Raw genomic sequence first — 21,944 nt, 5'->3', positions numbered from 1 at the left:
GAAATGACATTTTAAAATAACAGCAGACAGGCAGGCAGGTAAAGAAAGATTTAGGAAAGACCTACCAGGGTCTGTTGGTATCTCAGAGCCTTCCTTTGCGACGCATCTGCAGCCATTGACACGCTGTCACTGATCCAAAAATAACCTTGCTGGACACCCCAGCATTTCCAATGCCGTGGGCAACACCATATACACACACACAAGCGTTCTCTCTGTCTCGCTCTTTTATATATATATATATATATATATATATACATACACACACACACACACACACACACACACACACACACACACTTTACACTACGTCAAATAAACAAAAACATCTTCTAGTTTCTCACTCTCCTTTAAACTCGTTCTCAAACACGCTTGTTACATAGAGAAAGTCAAGAAACACAGATGACGTCCTTCCCGAACGCACTCTTCTCCAGATGATCCAGAGGCTGCGAGCCATCCAACTCCACTGTAGACCTGACAGACACACGGACAGAAATCAGACAGGCGGACACAGCAGGGCAAAGCCATCTGATGAGGCAGTGAAGGACGCAGTGCTTTCCTTTATTAGAACCACACACACACACACACACACACACACACACACACACACACACACACACACACACACACACACACACACACACACACACACACACACACACACACACACACACACACACACACACACACACACACACACACACACACACACACACACACACACACACACACACACACACACACACACACACCTTGTTGCCCTTAGTAGCACCTCCCTGCCAGCCGGCCGGCCATTAGGTGTGTGTTTTGATGGACTGTTCTTGTTTGGATGGGGGGTTAGAAGGGCACCCCCATAGGGCTGCCGCGCGTGCCGGCGCAGCAGGAAGGTGCATCTGACACCCCTATGACAGCTCACACCTAATCAGCCAATGATGCAAGGCAATCCCCATAACACTCACATGCTATGGCAGTTCTCCTTAGGGAAAAATAAAATCGCCACAAATGTGCCCTCCCATGGTAAAACACCCCCCTCCCCCTAACAAAAAAAAAATGCTTGCAGGACCCACTGCAGAGCTTGGTAAAGTGATCTCTATATTGCTTAACCTCTTCAGCAGGTTCAGATATCTAGAGGTAATACAGGAAGGGAGCTAATCTCATATGTGCTGCACATCATTCACTTAAAGCTGAAAAGCCCACAGGCCGTCTGAGTAGACCACTACTGCTCAGCACCCCAAAGAGACACAACATCCCACTCAGACAAGTTAATCTAAGCTAACTCGTCCTATGGTCCCTTCCCTCAGGCTGATAAAACAGGCGGCCATTATGACAGCCACGGACACAAAAAGACACCCTGCCCTGCTTTGTGGTCCACACGCCAGCACATAACAACCTAATCTCACAGCTACACCGGAGGCCAGCGAGAAATGTGTTACTCTGACCAACGGTGTGTGTATGTGTGTGTCAAGGGAGAATGACTGTGGACAGCTGGCTGGGCCTCTATCTGATACACTAAGAACATTATCACTGGGCGGCTGGCAGTGTGAGAGATACATACGTCCCAGTCACAGCATGGAGAGACCTGAGCGCAGCGGAATAGTAGGGAGCCAGTTATACTATACTGGAGAACAGAGCGGACAGGCTGTATGCGGGGAACAACACACAAACACAGCAACAAGGAGGATCAAATAGAGTGGAGCATGAACAGGAGAGTACATTTGTGCTGAGGCCTTACACTCAAGGTGCAGGATTCAACTTAAACTAAACATATGCACACAAAAAACGCAGTCACAGGAAAATGCAAATACACTCGTATGCACATGCAATTGTAAGAAAAAACAACAACAGTTTGTCTTGTTTTAAAAAAAACATGGTTGGTTTATTGTATAGAACATTTGGCAGTCATTGGTGTTGACAGAAATAAAAGCTCTCCTGGCCCCCCCAACCCTGCTACTCTGCAGAGCTTGGCAGCAAATATCAACCTTCAAACCGTCTCACATGGCAGGAGAGTAACCCTTTTATACTTCTCCAATGTTTGTGTTTAAATAATTTCAAAAATCAAAAGGATAAGAAGGGTGATCACCTTCCAGGCCAGGATCTGTGCGTGCTCGTAGTGCGACCTTGCAACTTTCATTGCAATTTTTTACAATTTGCTCCAGCAAAATCGGGCATTTTGGGCTGCAACGATCCCCCAAATATGCTGCGAAATCCTGGAGGGACTGACTACAACGCTGTAGTAACAAAACACAATTTGCCTGATCAGGGCTTTTCTGGGAAACCTAATGCTTCCACAGCCTTGAGAACTGGTTTTCTCTTGTGTGGGGGGTGCCAAAAAAGATACAATAAAAGCTCCATGGTCATAAATTTATCTAATAGATTATCCTCACATGGCACAGGCTGCTGTAGAAAACTGCATATTGTTTATGGAAGACATACAAAATACATTTTTATCTGTACTGTATCAGATACAGTAAAATACCACAAAAACTGTAGAGAGACTAACTAAATGTGCAGCTCCCACATTGGGAGAAACACTATTAGGAGTCCGAGTTAGCCTAAAGGTCAGAGTTCACACTGTAGATGTATGACCCCACAAGTAGCACCACATTCCCCAGGCAGCCCACTCTGACAGGGACAGATCTACAGTAACACAGCTGATATGAAGTGAAATTTACAGTGGATGCCCTTTTTATAGAATTTAAGGTTTAAAAGAAAAATGTTCCTGATTGAACATCCACAAATGAAAGCGAAAAAATAAATGACTGAAACAATTCAAGGTCTTGTGAAGCTGCCCTGTAGGTTTTTGTCCTTAAAAAAAATAAAACCCGTTGCAGAGAAAATACCGTTTAATCATCATTGTGATGATCAATTTGAAGTGAAAAACATGAACATTTATGAAAGAGAGACGATAAAATGCATTTGTCTTTGCTGTGCTGCCCCCTGCCTGGCACTATACTAAAAACAAGAAATGGTCACAAATTATAACAAACTTACTTACTAACATACAAATAAAGAGAATGGGCTTAAAATGCTCATAAAAACAATTTCATACAAAATAAAGCCACAAAAATAGATCTGTGTACAAAATACATCTTAAAAAGAGAGTGAAACCTCAAAAGTACTGTAGCTGTGCAGTAGGAAAACAATAAAATACGATTCTGTCTTTGTCTAAAAAGGATTATCAACTAAACCCTCTAACTGGCATTGACACAGACACGGGAGTAAGTTGTATGCTAATGTGTTGCCCATTTCTGAGTACATGTAGATTAACATAAGCTTGCTCCTTTTTTCTTTCCAAGATTTCGGTGAGTGTATGCACAAGTGTGTGTATGTCTGAGGAGGCAGTATTTACACAGAAAATATGAATGAATAAATCCTCTGTTTGGAAGTGAAGCTGTAACAGAGGAATGTGTAAGTGTGTGGCAGAAATTAGAGTGGAATGAACCATTGTGTGCACCTTAAATGCAAGGAATGCTGTTTGTGTGTGTTTGTGTGTGTGTGTTTGTCTCAATACTGGGGCTGGTACTTGGGGAAAAGGTAGAGGTCTTTGCACAATGAGCTGGTGAACTCCGACATCTCTTTGCAGCGATGGTGGGCGGTGCCAGGAGCATAACCCTCCCGCTCCTTAATACGCCGGTTGACCTGGACACAGATGGGAGAAGAAAAAAAAAAGAGAAAGAGATTACAGTGATGTCGTAAAGAAGTTTACCAAACAAGAAAGCATATTTTACACTATGAATGCAAATATGTGGGTACAGGACACTTGTGTTCACCTGCACCATGATGTCTGCAAGGTGTGTGTCTCTGGCTTGGAGGCGCAGTGTTGTGTTAAGTTCCTGGATGAACCAGGATCCTCTCTTGGTGTTCCGCATGGCTGCTGTGCCTTGAGGAGCAAGAGATCAAACAATGCAGGCTTAATACATCCAGATGAGATGCAGGGAGACAGATCCAAGATGGTGTCTGCTATTTACATGACTGGAAACCGAAACTATCTACTGGTCAAAAAATTATCTTAACATCTAAAACCGTGATAGCTGGCGAGGAAAAGAAGTCTAAGCTCAGACGGAAAGGGTGGCACAGCTGACAGGAATCAACCACAACAATTTTAACCCCTGGCACTTTAGTTCTTAAAAGTGACAGTCCACCAATATGGACACCATGATGCTACGGTTTGGTTGGAGATCGGGTATGTTATGCTTGTAGTGGCGAGTATAGCCTCAAGTCTCAAGCAGAGATGAGAAGAAGGCTACAGAGGTCTGGTAACCTCACATTTTTTATTTTAAAACTTGTCATTTTCACCTCCAAGCTGAACTTGAGGCAACTTCTCAGACTTTCGCACAGCTCCCTCTTTAGTCACAGAAGGCTTTATACAACATTTCACAAATTCAGTAGTACTTTCCAAGCACTGTAAACTGACTTTGATGTGTCAAATCGGTGGATTTCCTTTTAAAGCCTCCAATATCCTCTCATATTGGTTTTGTTGAAGTTAGTTCCTGTGCATTGCTGCATGCAATACCGGCAGAAAACAGGTGCACATTAAAACCATAGTTTGGTACAGGACGAAATCTGCAGAGAAAAAAAAGGCAGATAGTCCACACACTGATTTATTTTTGATTGGTTGAAATGTCAACTTCTTTTGCATTGCATGGATTACTGCACATCTCTACTGCCTCATTCATTTTTATTGTTTTGTTTTTTACACTTCTGTTAAACAACACATTTGATACATAAATCCACCCCAGAAAATCAAAAGGGACAGACTTACAAATTCTCTGACCTTTGAGAGATGCAAAGCCACAGAGCATGTCAGACCGCTGGGGCAGTTTAATCCTGGGCCTCCCCATGTCCCCTCTCTGTCTAGAGTGTGCATCCCCCTGTCCTTCCCTTCCAGCATCCAGCTGTTCACAGCATGGTGAGCAGGTCCTCGCTGGCCCATCTATCTGCTCGACTCCACAGTCCATCTCCTCTGGAAGACAAGAAAGTTTCAATTTAGCTAAAACTAGCTAACCTTTTTTCCCTCTCCATTTTAGCTGCAAAAAAAGTACTTTGGTAACATTAGGTTAGGATTTGAAAAATAGTGGGGGTGCACTAGAAACTACACTGCGGGTTGGCAACAGTGATGAAAAATATTGTAGGTGTTATGGGTCCTGAGTGTGGTCCCATATTTGCAATCATATGTCTTACAATTACATTCCAGGATGTAGAGTTATATTTCAGTCTTTGGATCAGAATAAAATCTGTTGTAACTGTGAGCCCATTCAGCTCGAAAGATATCACACATAGCTAATGAACAATTCCAGATACATAACACATTTCGCAATGTGCATCTCAGATCACATTTTTACTCACTATGACCACTAGCCATTACTGAACATTGTGCCAATTTTACATACAGTTTAGCAATAAAACAAAAAGCTGAGGTAACATTACGTTTTTTTTCATGTTGGTTTTGCGCGCTATGCATTCTCACTAACCTAGAAAAAGTTTTAAACAGTAAGTGAATACAGCATGTCGCATGAATACAACAACCTGCAGCAGGAGGAAGGCAGACGGTCTGTTGCAGGGTGAGCTAAAGATAGCTTCTTGTCTCCTCTGGGGTCTGATAAACAGTAAATTCATCAAATTCAGAGCCTTTAACGCTCTTTTCCAAGCTATTGTAGCTATATTCCATATTCCACAGGACCCTCATGAGCGCAGTTTCCCTGGGAAATCAGCCGCCGAGACTTTCGTTTGTCACTGGCTGAGGAGAAAATGCTGTACTCGCGCTGTTGTTTATTTGATTGCCATGACTTCGCAAGTGATGATGTCCTGTCACTGTTCCAGTTGCTCACCCTCAAAAGGGGAGAGAGAGCGGGACCGTTAGCTTGAGTTTGGTGGAGGGGACAGCTCTGCAGAGTCGAGTAATTGCGACTTCCTGACATTTCATAAAAATCTGAAGCAGCAGAGTCAAAATATATTGCGGAAACACTGCACTACCGTAAGCTTGTGACTGCTACATTTATTTATTGCATACATGAATATTATGAGTAGCCTTTAGAGGTTTAGAAATGTATTATACATAGATTTTCCTAATTCCACATTAACGATGATAGAGGTGCGTGTAGAATAAGATCGAGAGCCTTACCTCCTCTGCAGGCCTGGATGAAAAAGATCTTTGGCTTGTTCTGCAGCAGGGGACAGTGCGCATTGTCAAAGGACTTAAACACCCAGTCCAGCTGAAAATGAACAAATGACAAAGTTACATGTCTGAAAAATGGCTGCATCTTTACCCTTGAATGACATCATATACAAACTAAGAAAGATACCAAACAAACACACCTGCACGAGCTGTCCATCTGTACCATATATAGCTCCATCCACTCCGTGGGAGAGCAGACACACCACACAGCTGTCCACTGTCCGGTGGTCTGGTCGACGGCAAAAGTTCTCAATGCATGACCTCATGCCCTACACAAGGCATAAGGAATCAGGACAATTGTGGTTAACACAGACTGTTGCTTTTTAAATACTGAACAGGTTGGTAAGGCAATCATGTGGTTACATTGATCATTCTGGGTTTAAGTGGAAAATCTATTTAAAGTCAAGTTCTTCCACTCCCACAGCCAGCACCCATGCTTTGCAAAGTGTGTTTGCTTTGTAATAAACAAACCTCACAAACTGTTTTTTTTCTACAAACACTGGCTGGGGGATTTTGAAAAAACAATTCAAGGACAAAATGTTGTTCCTCTCCCTTTTACAACTTCCCTGTTCTAGCTTTGTCTAAAGAAGATGGATTGTTTGTTTCAAATAACATCCTGTAAATACATACTGAGCTTGCGTCTGTGTGTGTTACCTGAGCAGTGAGGTCTCTGTGGACTGTAACCAGGTAGTCCAGCTCTGTGAAGACCTTCCTGAGGACCTCATCGTCCACCTCACCTCCCTTCCTAGGGTCAAGGTCCGGCGCCGCACAAGGATCAAAGGTCACGTTACTGATCACCAAAGCAAGACCACGAGGAGATGAATTCATTCTGTAAGACTGGAGTGCAGGAAGTGAGAGAGAGAAAAAAAAAATGGTAAAGAACCCATTTCTTTACCATGTTTCTTTACCTGCACTTTGCAGTTTAGGCGGGCGCCTTAACAACACGTGCATGCCGCCTTAACTACGTCTTCAAAAACAAAAACAAAAAAAAAGAATCCGCCGTGTTACTCTGTCCTGTTTGAGTGGCTGTAATGTACAAGTCGCATCAACACAGTCTGTAGGAAACAAGGTAACGGCGAGTTGTCAAGATACCACCAATCACAACGGAAAGAGCATTTGCTGGCGGTGGGTGTAACAGTTGTTTATTCACATTTAAAGGGATGAATCGCCAGTTTGTCAACAAATGTGCGGGCAGCCGGGGCATGCCCGGGCAGAGACGGGGTGAGTGGAGCGTTGGCATATAGCAGGCAGAGAGCATTTATATATGTATCTCTGTCCTGTTCTTCACATCAGTGAGGCTTTCTTCTATACATGACGAAGTGACTGGAACTATCCATCACCTCTCGCGTGTGGATTGTCAACGTCCTGGCTGTTGCCCGGTCTTTGAGACACAGCTGTTTGTTTTTTTAATCACTACACGCGGTTCAAAACACACGGTTAGTTTGCGTAGTTAACACTACACACAGTCAAATTACATTTCCTGTTTTTATTTTACGTGTACTATCTGCATTGAGTGAAGCTATGGGCTGAGCTCTGTTATCTCAGCAGATCTCAGTTTGTTTTGGAGAAGAGTTGTCAGGCGAAGTGGAAGAGAGCGTGTCACGGAGGATAATGGGAGCAATGCAAGTAAAACTGTTTTTAAAACAGTTTAATGAGCTTAAAATTGCACATTGCAACTGTTATATTGAAAAGCTGGTTATTTATTAATTATATATTATTATTTAAATTTAATATTTAATGTAGTGTGTAGTACCCCCCCAATCAGATGGCAACCCTACCACCTTAACTAACAAATTTTCTGTGGGAAACCCTGAAAGACATTAACACCTTGCCTGTATACTTAACATTATTCTATTACTTTTTCAAATTAACCCAATTTACAATCTGTATTTAGTGCTGTATATTGACTCAAATCCAGATAGTTGGTGTAACACTGAAGGCAAGTATTTCTCAAAAGGTAACAGGTAAAACATAACAGTAACTGACCTGGTAAAGAGAAGTATTTTACCTGATGGCAGTGAGAGAGGTAAAAGTCGGGAGTGCACGGGAGCACAGGAGTGTTGATGGGACTATCTGCATCCAAACTAAACTCCATGGACTCTGCTGCACACACAAACACATTAGACATTAAACTCTGCTTGTTACAAGTTAAATTGCTGATGCCAAGTTTGTATGCTCCCGCCAGCCATGCAACAACAAACTTTGTACTAAAATGCTGTGAATGAGTCACTCTTGGGGCGTGGCGCCTATAGGTACAGACAGCAGCTGAACTCTAGAGCAACTACACTCCTACACTTCTCTCAGTGATAAGATTATATAATAAACAGTTCACACAGACTGGACTCGCTTTAAAGCTGCTGGATAAAACATTTTTTTTGTTGAGGTAAATTGGATTACCTGGCTATTTAAACTAGACAACAGATTAGCCTTTTTCTCCAGACACCACCCATAGTCTCCACAGAAACAGAAAAATATTGACAACAACATCGGACACAGAGGAACCTATTTTAACCTGAATGCAGGACACACTGCACCACCACTCACCATGTGTCCTTGCTCTCTTGGCAACAATTTCTTCTTGGGTGGGAAGTGGAAGAGAATAGTCCACACACCTCTGAAATTCAAAAATCATGCACAAAATTATTGATGACAAAACATCAGTTGCTTAACACACACACAAGAAGACAGATAATGAAGGATTTTGTTCTTTGCTGTGGCAGCAACTGTTGCTTCTTGTGGAAAAATGACAACTGCACTCCTAACCTAACTTGTAGGGAATCTCCTGCCTGCGGTCTGACTACCTCAGCAGGCCATCTGGTTGTCTAAAGGCTCTGACACAGCAACCCAATGGCCGACCGTCAGCAGAAAAGGCAGTCGGACTGATCAGTCGGCTCCCCGAGGTCAAAAAAGTGCCTCAGAACACACCGAAGGGACGCCGACTTGAGCTTATGACGGCACGGAACACACCAAACAGACTCGAGTCACCGACCTCGCCAGACTGTCCGATGGCCGATAATCGGGTTGGTGTGTCAGAGCCTTAACATAAGATGGATGTGGTTTGTGATTCTTACATCTGTCTGTTTATCTCTTCCTCTTTTCTTTGTCCTCTGTCTCTCTGTCATCCTGTCTTCCTCCCTGACTGGGATTAATCCTCTGAATGGTGACTCTGAGCGCAGGCAGCTTTCTGAGGTTTGGACTGGACATGACGAGGTGCTGCTCACCTCACTCTCTTCTTCTCTGTCTACTGAGGATGTCTGCGGAAGACCATTTCAACTGGAGCATGCGGTTATCAGAAATCTCTAACTTTCTTTGATCTGTGAGCATGTTTAATTGACTTACAATTATGAAACTTCATTAAAATACATATTCAATGGCACAGAGTTCTCCAGAGATTAGTTTTTGCTCTGTCCAAGCCTTGTGAAAATGTCAACAGTGACAATAACTAATCCTGGTTGAGGGATTATAAGTACCCTGCTCACCTCACTCTTCTTTTCTGTTGTCGCCATTACTAGTCGGCCTGTATTTCCCTCGGGCTCTTCCTCAGGCTGAATAATCTGTGAGCAGAAAACCGTCTTAAAAACTGCACTAAGTCCCTGGTAGGAATCTGCTGTGTATACTAGGGCTGCACGATAAATAGTTTTTTGTATCCTCCTTGCGATTTCAACTGGCGCGATAAACACATTGCGAAAGTCTGCTACACATAGATTTTCGGAGTTAGTTGAAAGAAAGTACCAGTAGGAAACTGCACTTTAAAATGCAACTATCACTTTTTTTTTTTTAATAGTGCCTTTTGTGTTAATTTCAATGTTCAATTTGTTCAACAAAAGAATGTTAGAAATATTTCCTTTCAGTCTTCTTAATTCAATTAAGATTATTATTATTATTATTATTTGTATTTTAGCAGTATACTAAAAGCAGCAGAAAGCAGAACTGAATACTTGAACTTCAATACTCAGCAATATGTTTATTTATCACTAGTAATATTGTTATTGCGATATTCAACATTATTGAATATTTTCCTAATATCGTGCAGCGCTAGTGTATACTGTAGCTTTTTGGTGTGTGTGTGTGTGTTTGATGAAGTGCACAATAACCTCTACAGGCGTATCTCTGCCATCCTTTTCTGGGGATTGTGTCAGCAGGTCATACAGATGCTGCTGCTCAGTTTCTCGCAGAGCTGAGCAGAAGCTGCTAAAGGCTCTGGGTCCCCGTTTTGGCAAGAATAGTAGTAAGCGCCAGCTTCGTTTCTGAGATGTTTGCTCAGCCTGGAGTAGAGGAGATCAGACCAGAAAATCTAATTATTACTGGCAAAGATGACATTGCATTTACCATTATCTACACCCCTAATATCATGACATTTTGTTTTCCAACCATTGCTGTTGACACACTACAGTTAGGCGTCACCACAATCATTGTAACAATAAAATAGCATGATTTCAACCAGACATTGGTTGATTAAAGGGGGCATCTCAGGTGGTAACCAGTTAGTCAGCCAGGGAGAAACACATGCTTTTTTAAAAACTGAAGGCTTTGTCTTTGGCAAGCTTTTATTTTGGCGTTTTTGTAACTTTACCCATGCAAGACTACAACTTTAAAGTCATCCAAAATTCCCCTCTAACTTAGTGGATCCCAGACCTAGTGGATCCCAACCTATTTGGCTAGTCAACCCTTAAAATCTACATGTGACCCCTCATCAAAGTTTGAGTCCTGAGTGTGGGCATACATGGCAAGCAGTTAGGCGATTTCGTTTAATTTAAAACGACACTTTTAAAGCAATTTTAGCAGGTGTATCTAGCTAACATCCAAGGTGTAGGTAGCTTACATACAACAGTCAGACTGCTTGTTACCTGCGGGTCCTAAATTAAATGATATCCATCTATCAGTGTTAACATACCATGATGATCTCTGCCATGCTTTCGGTTAGGATGTCGTCTGCCTGTAAGGACTGTATGAGCAGCTCATCCACCACCAGCTGTTTGCAGAGAATTTTGGAGCATCTCCGAAGAGCGCGTCTGTCCCGCTCCAGCATGCCACACTCCAACATTTTGCTCCAACGAACTGGGCACAGGACCGGTGACAAGACACATTAACCTCCGTAACAATAAGACGGAAGTTAAACCACAGTATAACAAGGTGACAGGCAATGTCAACAACTCCAGCGTCTTCCTACATCATAAGTTACTATGTGGTCATGATTAGATACGTTAGCAACCAGACTGTGTATCGTTGTACACCTCACTGTTGCAGCTAAATAATGAGTTTGCCAAGACAATAACTACATGTAAAGCTTTATATTGTAATTACCAAAACGGCATGATGCAGGAGACTGTAGTAAAATTATGTTGACAATTAAGCGTTGATGGCTAATTACCAATGCTAACTACCTAGCTAGCTCATTTCGGATTGCCCCTTTTTTTCTTGCATTTAAGTGAGCGAAATGTAATTCCTTCCAAACCTACTTCTTACCGTTCATCTGTTTCTGCAACAGATTATCAAACCGTCAAAAAAGTACAGTAAAATGTCGACGTGTTTCACACTATTTCACACAAACATCCCGTCCTCACTCCACACACGAACAACTTCCGCGGGGTATCAGTGCTGCAATGGAAGGGGATGGGGCTACAAGTCGTCGTTTGGATTCTGACCAATGACAGGAACATATATTATGAGTGGCGTTTCAAATCTCCAATCACCTGGTTTCAGACAGCCGGGGTCCACCTACCGTGAAATTACTGAAAGATAAGGGCTTCAAGAGCATTTTGAATTTGAATCTTTTTTCTGTAAATAAGTAGCCAATTGATAAGGAGCACTTTGACGATAGGCAGAAACAGTTAACTAATAGAGAGCCGTGGACTGTTATGGGATTCAAAATAAACAGAGGCACGATTAGCTCAAAATCATAAAAACAACATTTAATTAAGATATGTAATTAATATCTAATATATCTTATATATCTAATATCTAATGATATTTTACTGAAATATTTTACTTAAGTAACATTTTGGGGTAACTGTACACTACCCAATGAAATAGAAGGTAACGTTTTTCTGTGATAAAAAATAAATATATATATATATATATATATATATATATATATATATATATATATATATATATATATATATATATATATATATATATGGGCACCAAGGTCTTGGTAGAGTAGTCCTCAATGCAGCGGCTGTGGGTTCACTTCCGACCTGTGGCGCTTTGCTACATGTCATTTCCCCCTCTCTCTCTCTCTCTCTCCTCTTTCTTGTCTAAGCTGTCCTGTCACAAATAAAATATTATCTAAAAATATACTGTATGTGGTTGTGTGTGTGTGTGTGTGTGTGTGTGTGTGTATATGTGTGAAATCTTAAATCTCTATAAATAAGCGTTAAATTACCAAAAATAGGCAGCCTACAACCATATAGATACGGACGAAAATTATTGGAAATGGAAACAGAAACAAAACTCAATTGGAGCAGAGAGTGTATGCTACTAGCAGATGAGGTACTTTAGAGAAAAAATATTAAAAGAAAGGGAAATTTAGAACAAAAAAAACGCTGGAGATGGAAAGGGATGGCTTTATTAGTTACATTTTCAGTTTGAAAGTGATGTAATACGTTTGGTTAGTTTACAAGAAAGCAACACTTGAAACTGGTTAAACACAACTTCCTAATTCTGAATTATATCCTTAGCCAAATATATTATATATTACAGTCATTCCAAAAAACAGTCAGGAAGTGTTTACTTCTGTCTCTGTACTGCATCTAAGATTCAACAACATACTCTCAATAATTCAGAGACCACTGAAACTCTTTTAACAACAACTGTTAACAACTGTCCGGATTAAGATTTTACAACAACAACAACAACAACAACATAAACACAAAAAATGGATAAGCTTGTAAAATATAATGCATTATTGTTCCCCTTACATGGGGTGCTTGCCAAGTGTTTTAGAAATCTAAAAAGTTTGTGTAGCAGAACTTAGTTTTTTCCTTCTTCCCTGCCCCATTAATCATCTCACGACCCTTTAGATTTATCTTGTGATCCTTCAGAGGTTATAATGTTGGGAACCTTTTTAAAGTATAGAACTAACTACTAGCAAACTACACCAGCAAAATACTTCTTTCTGTTTATTGTTCCTCTTAGTACAACATTTCTACTTTTGTTAGTTTGATAAATATGTGCTCTGCATCCCTCTTTCTTGAACGATACAGACAGTATTTGTCTAAGATATGCAGTTAATAGAAATGGGATTTTTTATCATGTGGGACACCATTAAAATGCGCACACCTCTTATCTCTGTCTCGTTCCCTTTCTTTCTTTCTTTCTTTCTTTCTTTCTTTCTTTCTTACTTTCCTTCTTTATTTCTCTAAATCTTTCCTTTTTAGTTCCCTTTCTCTACTTCCCTTTCTTTTTTCCTCTCTCTCTCTCTCTCTCTCTCTCTCTCTCTTTCTCTCTCTCTCTCACTCTCTCTCCCCCCCCTAACCTCAGGCTTACTTTGCCCTCCCCTGCTGTCTATCTCCTCACCCTCACTGTGTGTGTGCTGTCAATAATTGATGATCCTTACTGACTCAAAGGGTAACAGGTCCAGGAGAAAATGTCTCAGCCTTTATTTATTTATTTACAAGTCTATCTTCAAGTCCAGTCAGTCTGAGAAATCACCATGAGTGTCTATTCAAGCAGGAGGATCGATGGCATGAAGCAGCCAGACCGTGTCCGTTTTATAGTTTGTGGCGGTGGCTACACCTGTGACCATGAGCGGGTTAATACTGAATGTCTGGCTGACAGCAGGACAGAGGGAGGAAAGGGAAGCTTAAATGAGTGAGAGGCAGGGGGCAGAGAGGAGGAGGAGTGACAGAATGATAGAGTGAATTAATTCAACCTTGGCCAGCCCTGATTGACTCAGTAGCAAACTGGCATGTACAAACATTCACAGTGACACCAAAGCCATGGAGAGAGAAAAGAGGAATGACATGTCTTTCTCCAGAAAGAGAAGTTTCACTTTTGGGGCATATGGAGGGTGAGTAAAGACACTGTTTGTCTCAAATTAGGACTGGCATTTCCAAGTCAGTTGAGTAGCTACCTATACTACATGATAATGCCATTATTTTGTAGATATATAAGTAATTATATCTATGTTAGATGATCTGTTTTCTTCTCCGAGTAGTTCTCACTTCCTTGTTTACAGTGTGGACAAATTCACATGTGGGGATGAGACGAGGTGAGGTTTTATTTTCCATCTTATTGCAGCTGTTTTGAGCTAATATTCAAGATTTATTGTATAAAGTGAGAACTGAATGAGAAGTGATGAATTGTGCTGTAAATGAACCTGTTGCTGCAGACCTGAATCTGCAGAGGACAACATACTGGACATCAGGGACTCTCCTGCCAGTGACAGAAAGCCTGTCCTCTCAGCCAGCAGCAACCAGAGGGTGATATCATCAGCATGTTCAGCTTGCACCTTCCCCTCTTATTTTAACTGAATATACTTAATGCTTTTTCAAATCCTGCATTTCTCAGAAGTTTCCATTTGCAAATGAACCATTTGTCATGTTCCTCTTCCTCCCCATGTTTCTCCTTCCCTTTCTCTCTGTCTGCATTTGCTGCCTGTTGTTCGTATCAGGACACAGAGCTGTTTGAAATAATTGAAAAGCTGCAGGTGAGTTAAAGCACGATTGATCTTGTGTAGTGTGCATGTTCAGCAAGAGAAGTTTCTTATCATCTTATCAATACTTCCCTCGTCCATCAGGGCAGCAGGATCGATGAGCAGAGGTGTGAATTCCCACTTCCGCTGAAGGTTAGTCTTCAATGTGAGAATAAGAAACACAGAGTTGACTATATACGAGTTCGATCCTGTGTGTGTGTGTGTGTGTGTGTGTGTGTGTGTGTATTAACCTTTCTATAAACGCCATGACATTTGTTCCCCAAACAACAGAAATGACAGGCCCTCATCATCATCAGGTGCTCCTTTGTCTCTATTTTAGTCTCATCTTTTAAAGATAGGTGGAAGAGACCTGCCGCTCATCCTCCCTCCGAAGCTGGGGGGCTTCTGGATAGACCCCCCTCTGGAGAGGCTTGCAGATGTGAGTCCCACCTCCTCCCACTGTGGCGTCGATCCAGAGAGCTACGACATCATGGAGAGAGACGGGGAGGCCAAAATCTACCACGAGTTCTTCCGCTCGCATGTAAGCAGACTTTATCTAAAGTATCAAAGAATGTGTTATCTTTCCTGAACTTGTGTTTTTATCGAATTGTGTTCCCTTTAGTACCATCACTCATTCACAGCAGTGGATCCATCTTTGGGGCCTCTGGTTCTCTCTGTGTGTTTGGAGGAAGAGGAGAGCAAGCTGCGGGTGATACTAAGGTAGAGATCTTAAGTCATTTCAGACAACTATGAGATAGTTTTAGTATAATCCAAGGTGCAATACAACTAGAAGCATTTCCCAGAGCATCACGCGTTTCACCCTCCGCTCAAAAATGTGTTGCTCTTTGTAACGTTACGTGGATGTTTAAGCTTCACTGTGCAGAATGATGTTTGAGCAGAGGCTTTACATTTTCATCTGAATGTCTCTGTATGCAGTAACTGTTAATTCCAAGTAATCCTGCATCACAGACGATAATACCGAGATTGTTTCTTGTCTCACAGAATGAAGCAGTGCACTCTGCATGGAGTTTTCTCTGTCTCTCTTTTCCCCAACATCCCATCTGCTGTTGAATTAGCAAAGGTATCAAACTATTATTCTGGTGAAAGAAGTATTCAAATCCAATACTTAAGTAAAAGTAGCAGCACTACACTCTAACTATGTACATTATTAGCCAAAACTACTTTAAGTATCTCAAGTAAATGTTGGTTGAGTGTTTTTATTTTATATGTTATAATTTGTATTGATGCATCAACATGTATGAAACATTTTTATTGTTGTATCTTATCTGAGGTGGAACTTATTATATCTACCTAATATCCTGTTATATAGTTTAATGTATTTAAAAAAAAAAAACATCATGTTTTGTAAACTGATTTATGGTGATTTGTGGTTTTGTATGTAGAATTTCTATGTAAAATGATAAAAATAATCTGCAATGTAACTAGTAACTATAGCTGTCAAATAAATGTAGTGGAGTGGTAAAGTACAATATTTCTTTCTGAAACAGAGTGAAATAGAAGTATAAAGTAGCATAAAATAGAAATACTCAAATAAAGTACCTCAGAATTGTATTTTAGTGCAGTACTTGATAAATGTACTACCTTGTGGTTGATGACAAAGTCTATAAGATGACACATTTTCTCTATAGATGCTCTGTGACAGAGTGACTGTCTCAAAGTTTGAAGTGGTCAGCTACCTCAAGGTAATGCTCTATAAAATGACCAATAAGTAAAAATGAATGACCACTTATTTTAGACAAATCCTCTGAAAGCTTCTCTCCCTCTCACTCATCCCTCAGGCTCCAGAACTCATAACTGCATTTGATGAACACAGAGTGTCTCCTAATTTCAAGTTTGGCATTTTGTACCAAAAGGACGGGCAGGTACGAAATTGTGCAGAAAATGTCCTGCATTCATAAAAATGACATATGAAATATGGCACCCTACCATACCCACCGTCTCTCAGACAATATCCATCTCTCTCTAGTTCACTGAGGAGGACATACTTTGTAACAATGAGGAAAGTGAAGAGTTTAAAGAGCTCCTTTCTATTTTGGGAGAGACGGTTCAACTGGAGTTTAGAAGTCTTTATGGCGTTGATTTATTGTCCATTTTTAGATGTTGTTGAGCGGATGATTTTTTTCTTTCATGGGAGAGAAATCATGTTCCATGTCGCAACTAAACTGCCTTTTACAGAGGGCGACCCGCAGCAGGTCAGTTACTGTGTCAGCCTGATGATTCACAGGAGCCTTTCTCAGGATACTTTTGATACTAGTTAGAAAACAAATGTCTTGAATAAACACTGAAACACTTTTTTCCCCCCCTACACAGTTACAAAGAAAAAGACACATTGGTAATGACATTGTAGCTTTGGTCTACCAGGAGAGCCAAACCCCGTTCCTGTCTGATGTTATCAAGTCACACTTCCTGCACTGTTTCCTGGTGGTCCGGAGGATTCAGGGTCCGGAGGAGAAGACAGGTGAAACTGCGTACCAGGTGAGTGAAAAACAAGCCCAGTTGAATATATCATCCCTATGATAAGTGGAATGCTGGCATTTTGTTTTAACTGATTCACCCTTATATTAAAAAGCAAACTGTATTTTTTAGAGCCAGACCGATGCTGGATTTGTTAGGCTGATACCGATATTAATATTATAGAGTTCAAAAAAATCCTAAATGTCGCCTGATATTTGTTTCTTTAACATAGACATTTAACCTAACAAACATTTTTGGATAAGAATATTTTAAAGTTGTGTGATATCTGTGGGACATTTTGCAGTAGAAAAATAAACTTGTCACTGCTCTCTAGTGGACAATTAATGTCATTCTAAACAACCGATTTTTATTACTTTAAAGCTGCAGGTAAGATTGTGAAGAGCCAGGACTTTGCTAACAAATTTGAACATCGACAACTTCTCAGTCCCTCCCCCCTTTCTGCTGCAGCCCAAACCGTCTCCTAAGCCCCTCCCACACAAGGGAGTGCGACAGAACTGCCGGCATGTCAGACAGACAACATGTTCAATAACTAAACACCAACACAACGTTAACTTTACACACCAACAGTAAAACGATGCTAACTAGCAAGCTACCGTTAGCCATTTCAGCATCATATCAGACCGACCACTGTGCTAACGTTACTATCATCCTCACCAACGTAGCTTTGTGGACCGTGCGCGGGGAGGGGGGAGGGGAGAACGCTATATATGCGTGTGCGTGCCTGAGCAGTGATTGACAGGCAGATAGACTCCCCCTGTGGCCCTGATTGGAGAAAATCGGTGGAATTTTGCCAATGGCACTACAGGCCAGAGGAGCTTTTTTTTTTTTTTACATAATTCATGTAGTTCTACTGGAACATAGGGTCAGTTTCAGCAAATATGACAGAAAGTTAGTTTTATAAGACTTACCTACTGCATCTTTAACGGTAGTCTATATCTTTGACGTTCCACTTCCGGTATTGCTCCGGTGCCGCAGGAAATTCCACTTCCACTTTCTTTGTGTTGGAATTTTAAATTCGGTGGATTAATGAGGACTAATTGTTGACTGCTCCTCAGATCTCTGCAGGGTAAATTGAGACAGCTAGCTAGACTGTCTGTCCAATCTCAGTTTTCTCTCGCACGACTATTTTGAAGTGGCTCTGTTTGGAGTTTAGCGCCGCCCATGACGATTCTGATTGGTTTAAAGAAATACCATTAAACCAGAGCACATTTACCTCCCATCCCCGAATGCTATGTGGAGTAGCCAGACCCTCCTTCAGCGCGCTTTGGAGGAGGGTCTGGCAAAGCGAGACTACTTTAACGGTAAAAATATCATCAGCTAATATCGGCCAATAATTGCAGCCAGAATGGTTTATCAGTCTAATATTTTTTTCTCATCTTCACAGGTGGCTGTCACAGCCAGAGAGGATGTTCCTCTTTTTGGTCCGTCCCTCCCAGATCCTCCCATCTTCACAGATGTAAGAATCAATACAAAGGTCACCAAGCTGTTTTCATTTCTCTAAATATTTGAAAAGAAATATATAGGTTGCAGCAACAGCCAAACTTTTAATTTTCAGCATCTTTTTCTTTACTGTCTACTTTTTCTTTACTGTCTTGCTTAGTCTACCAGTGACTAATGCAATCTTCACAATAAACATCAAAATGTTTTTCCAAAGATTTAATGATTATTTTTTATTTTCCATAATTTTTTGGAGTTGTTTCACCACCACCCACAACTTATTTAAATTCTTCCTGCTCCCTCATTTTTTTCATCTTTGTTCTTGCATTGTAGTGTATTAATAGAATATTTAGTATGTACAGTATGCTGTCGGCTTTGGTTTTACGTTTTTGTCACTTTTCTAGTAACACTACTCAAAACCTGCTTAGAATCAGTATTATGTATGGAATTGGAAAACAGTCCAGCCTTTGTCTTGTGGTCCTGCATGCCTTGGTTTTTGATCAATATTTGTTTACTTTTGCCTGCCTGTGGCCATTGTCTAAAAAACCTTGCTTTGATCGTCCACTTAGTAAACTTAGTTATTTCTCCACCTGTCATGGCTGAGTCCACACCTTGCTTACCTGAATCACTACAGTACAAATGAATTATTGAGATGCATCACAAGTATCCTGTCTTTTAGCGTTCCCTGCTGAGAGAATTCCTTCTGACCAAACTCATCAATGCTGAGATTTCCTGTTATAAGGCTCAACAATTCAGCAGGCTAGAGGTAGAGGGGAAAAAAGTCTTTATTTATGCTCTTTATTCGTAAATATCCAAGCTTGTTCTCTGATTTCTCTCTGCCATGTGTGCTCTCCTGTCCCTCTTACCAAGCTCCGCACTCGTTCGTTGCTCCTGGAGAGCCTGCAGGCTGAACTCTCGACCCGTTCCCAGTGCATGATGGGGGATCCATCTCTGTCTGTTCTCCCATCTTCTGAGGCTACACGGGGGGTGTCTGAGGGAAGTGGAGGATTCATTGAAAACTTTAAGGTAAATGTTGGCCTCCCAATAACTAGTGAAATAAATGAAAACAGAAACAATTGTATCAGAAAAGAATAAATGAATATAAAAATTAAGTAATTTGTCACACAAATGAATGCATTTAATTGATTTATTATTTTATTTATTTTCAAATTAACCTGCACATTATGCTCTATGATCTATGCTTCTATGCTATTATTTTAATAGAGTAATTTATGTATTTATTATAATGGCAGCTTTAGTCCTCCATACACTTGCCTTTCAAGTTTTCAGAAACTCTCCCATACTATCTCTCTGTACCATTTCACTTCTGAATCTCTGTCATTAGAGAGCCATAAGAGTGCGGAGTCACTCTTTCGAGACTCTTGGGGTGCCAAGGAAGGTTGGTGGCAGTGCATCACAGAAGCCAAAGGTAAAAATTCACAATGGGATTGAATGTGCTTGACTGAATAAATACGTATTGAATGGTTTGAGCTAAAGATTTTCTAACTGTTCTATCTTCCTTTACAGACAGATAAAGACGGAGAGAGGTAAGACTTATGGAAACAGGTAAAAATGTTGGTCTCATGATTAGAAATACAGATAACTGTTGTCTCTGCTTTACAGTGACAAATCTCCAGGACCTCTGCCTGCTGACAGTCAGGGGCCAGCTGAACTCAAAGATCAAGCAAGTCCTCAAGAAGAGACATAAAAGGAAATATCAATTTGTAGATTTAAGTGTTTATATAGTTATACATTGCTAGCCTATGGTTACTACTTTCTTATCCTGTTGGATGGCTTAAATGTAAATAGAGTGTAAAAGTAAATAGTATTTTTGAGAATATATTTATTTTACTGTCATAGCAGTATTCAACATTTCTTAAAAGCTTAACATTGTATTTCAGTGAAATGTTTAAGATATAAAATGGCCAGGATAGGCTTAAATGTTTTGAGTTTACACAGTTTTGAATGTCAATAAAACTCTTTCTTTAGAGGAAGTGGAGAGGAGAGAGAGTTAAGGAACAGCAAAGGAAATTATATTAAGATTAGCACAATATGCAGAAAATGAAGAATGGTGATTGTTTTGTTGATGACGATACATATAATGATACCAGTAAAACATGATTATTAAAGATAGTTGATGTTGGCAATTTAGGAAACCAACATGTTATACTGAATGCAAAAAGAAGCAGAAGAGATGAAGGAGAATATACTACCAGTAATTGAAGAAGTATTCAGATCTTTTTCGTAAATAAAAATACTTTGAGTAAAATTCTGATTAAACATATTATCATCGAAATGTATTATATGACATAACTGGAGTTATTATTACTGATGCTGTAATAAACTACATTTCAGGTTTTCTGTGTAAAATATTAATGCAAAGTAACTAGTAGATATACTGTAGTTGTAAAATAAATGTTTTAATATTCTACATAAATAGATAAATAATAATGATTAAGTGAAATATTTAGCAGAAGCATAAAGTAAAAGTACCTCATGTTTTTAATTGTTGGGAATACATCTTTGAAAATATATTGTCATTTAATTATCGACTTCTTTTTTTATGAATTGGTTAGTGTTTAAAATTAGACAGAGGTGTAAAATAATATACAGACAATAACACAAAAAAGTCAGACAGAACAAATGAAGGATTTCAATTTTGGTTTTTTTCCCAAAGGTTTTTTTTGGCCTTGACCAACTGCCACTTTGCTCATTTGAAAGCCATGATGTCTCTCTCTCATGGGTTGGCCAAATTCTCTGGGCGGGCAAAGCAGAGAAAGGGGAGGTAACCTTGCTTGTTATGACCTCATAACAAGCAAGATTCCAGATCGGCCCATCTGAGCTTTCATTTTCTCAAAGGAAGAGCAGGATACCCAGGGCTCGGTTTACACCTATCACCATTTCAAGCCAATTGGGGACCATAGGCAGGCTGGGGGAACTCATATTAATGTTAAAAAAACTCATAAAGTGAAATTTTCATGCCACCTTTAACTTGTGCTGCACTGTCCTGCTCTGCACTCCAGTCCACTAGGTGGCGGTATTGCGCCAACACGTTGCCTTGCCAACCGCTAATAAATTCAAAGAAGAAGACGGAGTAGAATAAATAAATAAAGGTCATCATATAAGAAGGTTACACATGATTTGCAGTTTCTCCAGAGGAGGGCAGTAATGTGGTGGTTTGTACATAAAATACAGACAAGA

The 21,944-nt window shown here is 40.4% G+C and overlaps 3 protein-coding genes and 1 long non-coding RNA gene across 10 annotated transcripts in view; 1 reads left to right on the top strand and 3 right to left on the bottom strand.

The window, feature by feature from the left end:
* The window catches only part of clcn1b (chloride channel, voltage-sensitive 1b), a 32,338-nt gene extending 31,561 nt beyond the window's left edge, over positions 1 to 777 (bottom strand). Inside the window, exons 1-2 of one of the 3 annotated variants that reach the window (XM_039805310.1) lie at positions 750 to 777; positions 66 to 471 (exon numbers count right to left, since the gene is read on the bottom strand). In XM_039805310.1, the coding sequence (XP_039661244.1) occupies positions 66 to 257 (192 nt within the window). In that variant the 5' untranslated portion in view covers positions 258 to 471; positions 750 to 777. Of the gene's footprint in view, positions 1 to 65; positions 596 to 749 lie in introns of those variants that run through there. The other 2 variants (XM_039805312.1, XM_039805311.1) reach the window with 2 other exon arrangements.
* Positions 778 to 1,848: 1,071 nt separating this feature from the next.
* Positions 1,849 to 11,790, bottom strand: casp2 (caspase 2, apoptosis-related cysteine peptidase). 5 transcript variants are annotated; one of them, XM_039805315.1, is made up of 13 exons: positions 11,639 to 11,790; positions 11,067 to 11,230; positions 10,267 to 10,437; positions 9,652 to 9,726; positions 9,244 to 9,426; positions 8,717 to 8,786; positions 8,181 to 8,275; positions 6,827 to 7,009; positions 6,313 to 6,441; positions 6,119 to 6,209; positions 4,760 to 4,960; positions 3,768 to 3,877; positions 1,849 to 3,636 (listed from the first exon to the last, which is right to left on the bottom strand). In XM_039805315.1, exons 1-13 carry the CDS (start codon positions 11,643 to 11,645, stop codon positions 3,502 to 3,504), a joined length of 1,614 nt encoding a protein of 537 aa, XP_039661249.1. In that variant the 5' UTR covers positions 11,646 to 11,790; the 3' UTR covers positions 1,849 to 3,501. The 5 variants fall into 5 exon arrangements, with proteins under 5 accessions (XP_039661249.1, XP_039661250.1, XP_039661251.1 ...); XM_039805316.1 differs by having other exon boundaries at positions 4,772 to 4,960; XM_039805317.1 differs by lacking the exon at positions 9,244 to 9,426.
* Positions 11,791 to 13,748: 1,958 nt separating this feature from the next.
* Positions 13,749 to 21,043, top strand: si:ch1073-90m23.1 (rap1 GTPase-activating protein 2). Its single transcript, XM_039805314.1, is given in 19 exon segments — positions 13,749 to 14,186; positions 14,334 to 14,387; positions 14,508 to 14,598; positions 14,790 to 14,825; positions 14,916 to 14,963; positions 15,151 to 15,351; positions 15,433 to 15,530; positions 15,813 to 15,891; positions 16,460 to 16,513; positions 16,610 to 16,693; positions 16,798 to 16,914; positions 16,916 to 17,023; positions 17,142 to 17,306; positions 18,691 to 18,762; positions 19,423 to 19,509; positions 19,614 to 19,769; positions 20,089 to 20,172; positions 20,271 to 20,290; positions 20,367 to 21,043. Coding segments are annotated over 19 exon segments (1,710 nt in total). The 5' UTR covers positions 13,749 to 14,115; the 3' UTR covers positions 20,452 to 21,043.
* Positions 19,511 to 21,929, bottom strand: LOC120561968. The gene is made up of 2 exons (XR_005639669.1): positions 21,729 to 21,929; positions 19,511 to 19,734 (listed from the first exon to the last, which is right to left on the bottom strand). It is a non-coding gene; the product is annotated as an uncharacterized LOC120561968 (long non-coding RNA).
* Positions 21,930 to 21,944: the final 15 nt, after the last annotated feature.

This window comes from Perca fluviatilis, chromosome 7, assembly GCF_010015445.1.
Source record: "Perca fluviatilis chromosome 7, GENO_Pfluv_1.0, whole genome shotgun sequence".
NCBI lineage: Eukaryota > Metazoa > Chordata > Actinopteri > Perciformes > Percidae > Perca > Perca fluviatilis.
The sequence above is the reverse complement of the archived record's forward strand: the minus strand, read 5'-3'. Positions and strand labels throughout refer to the sequence as shown.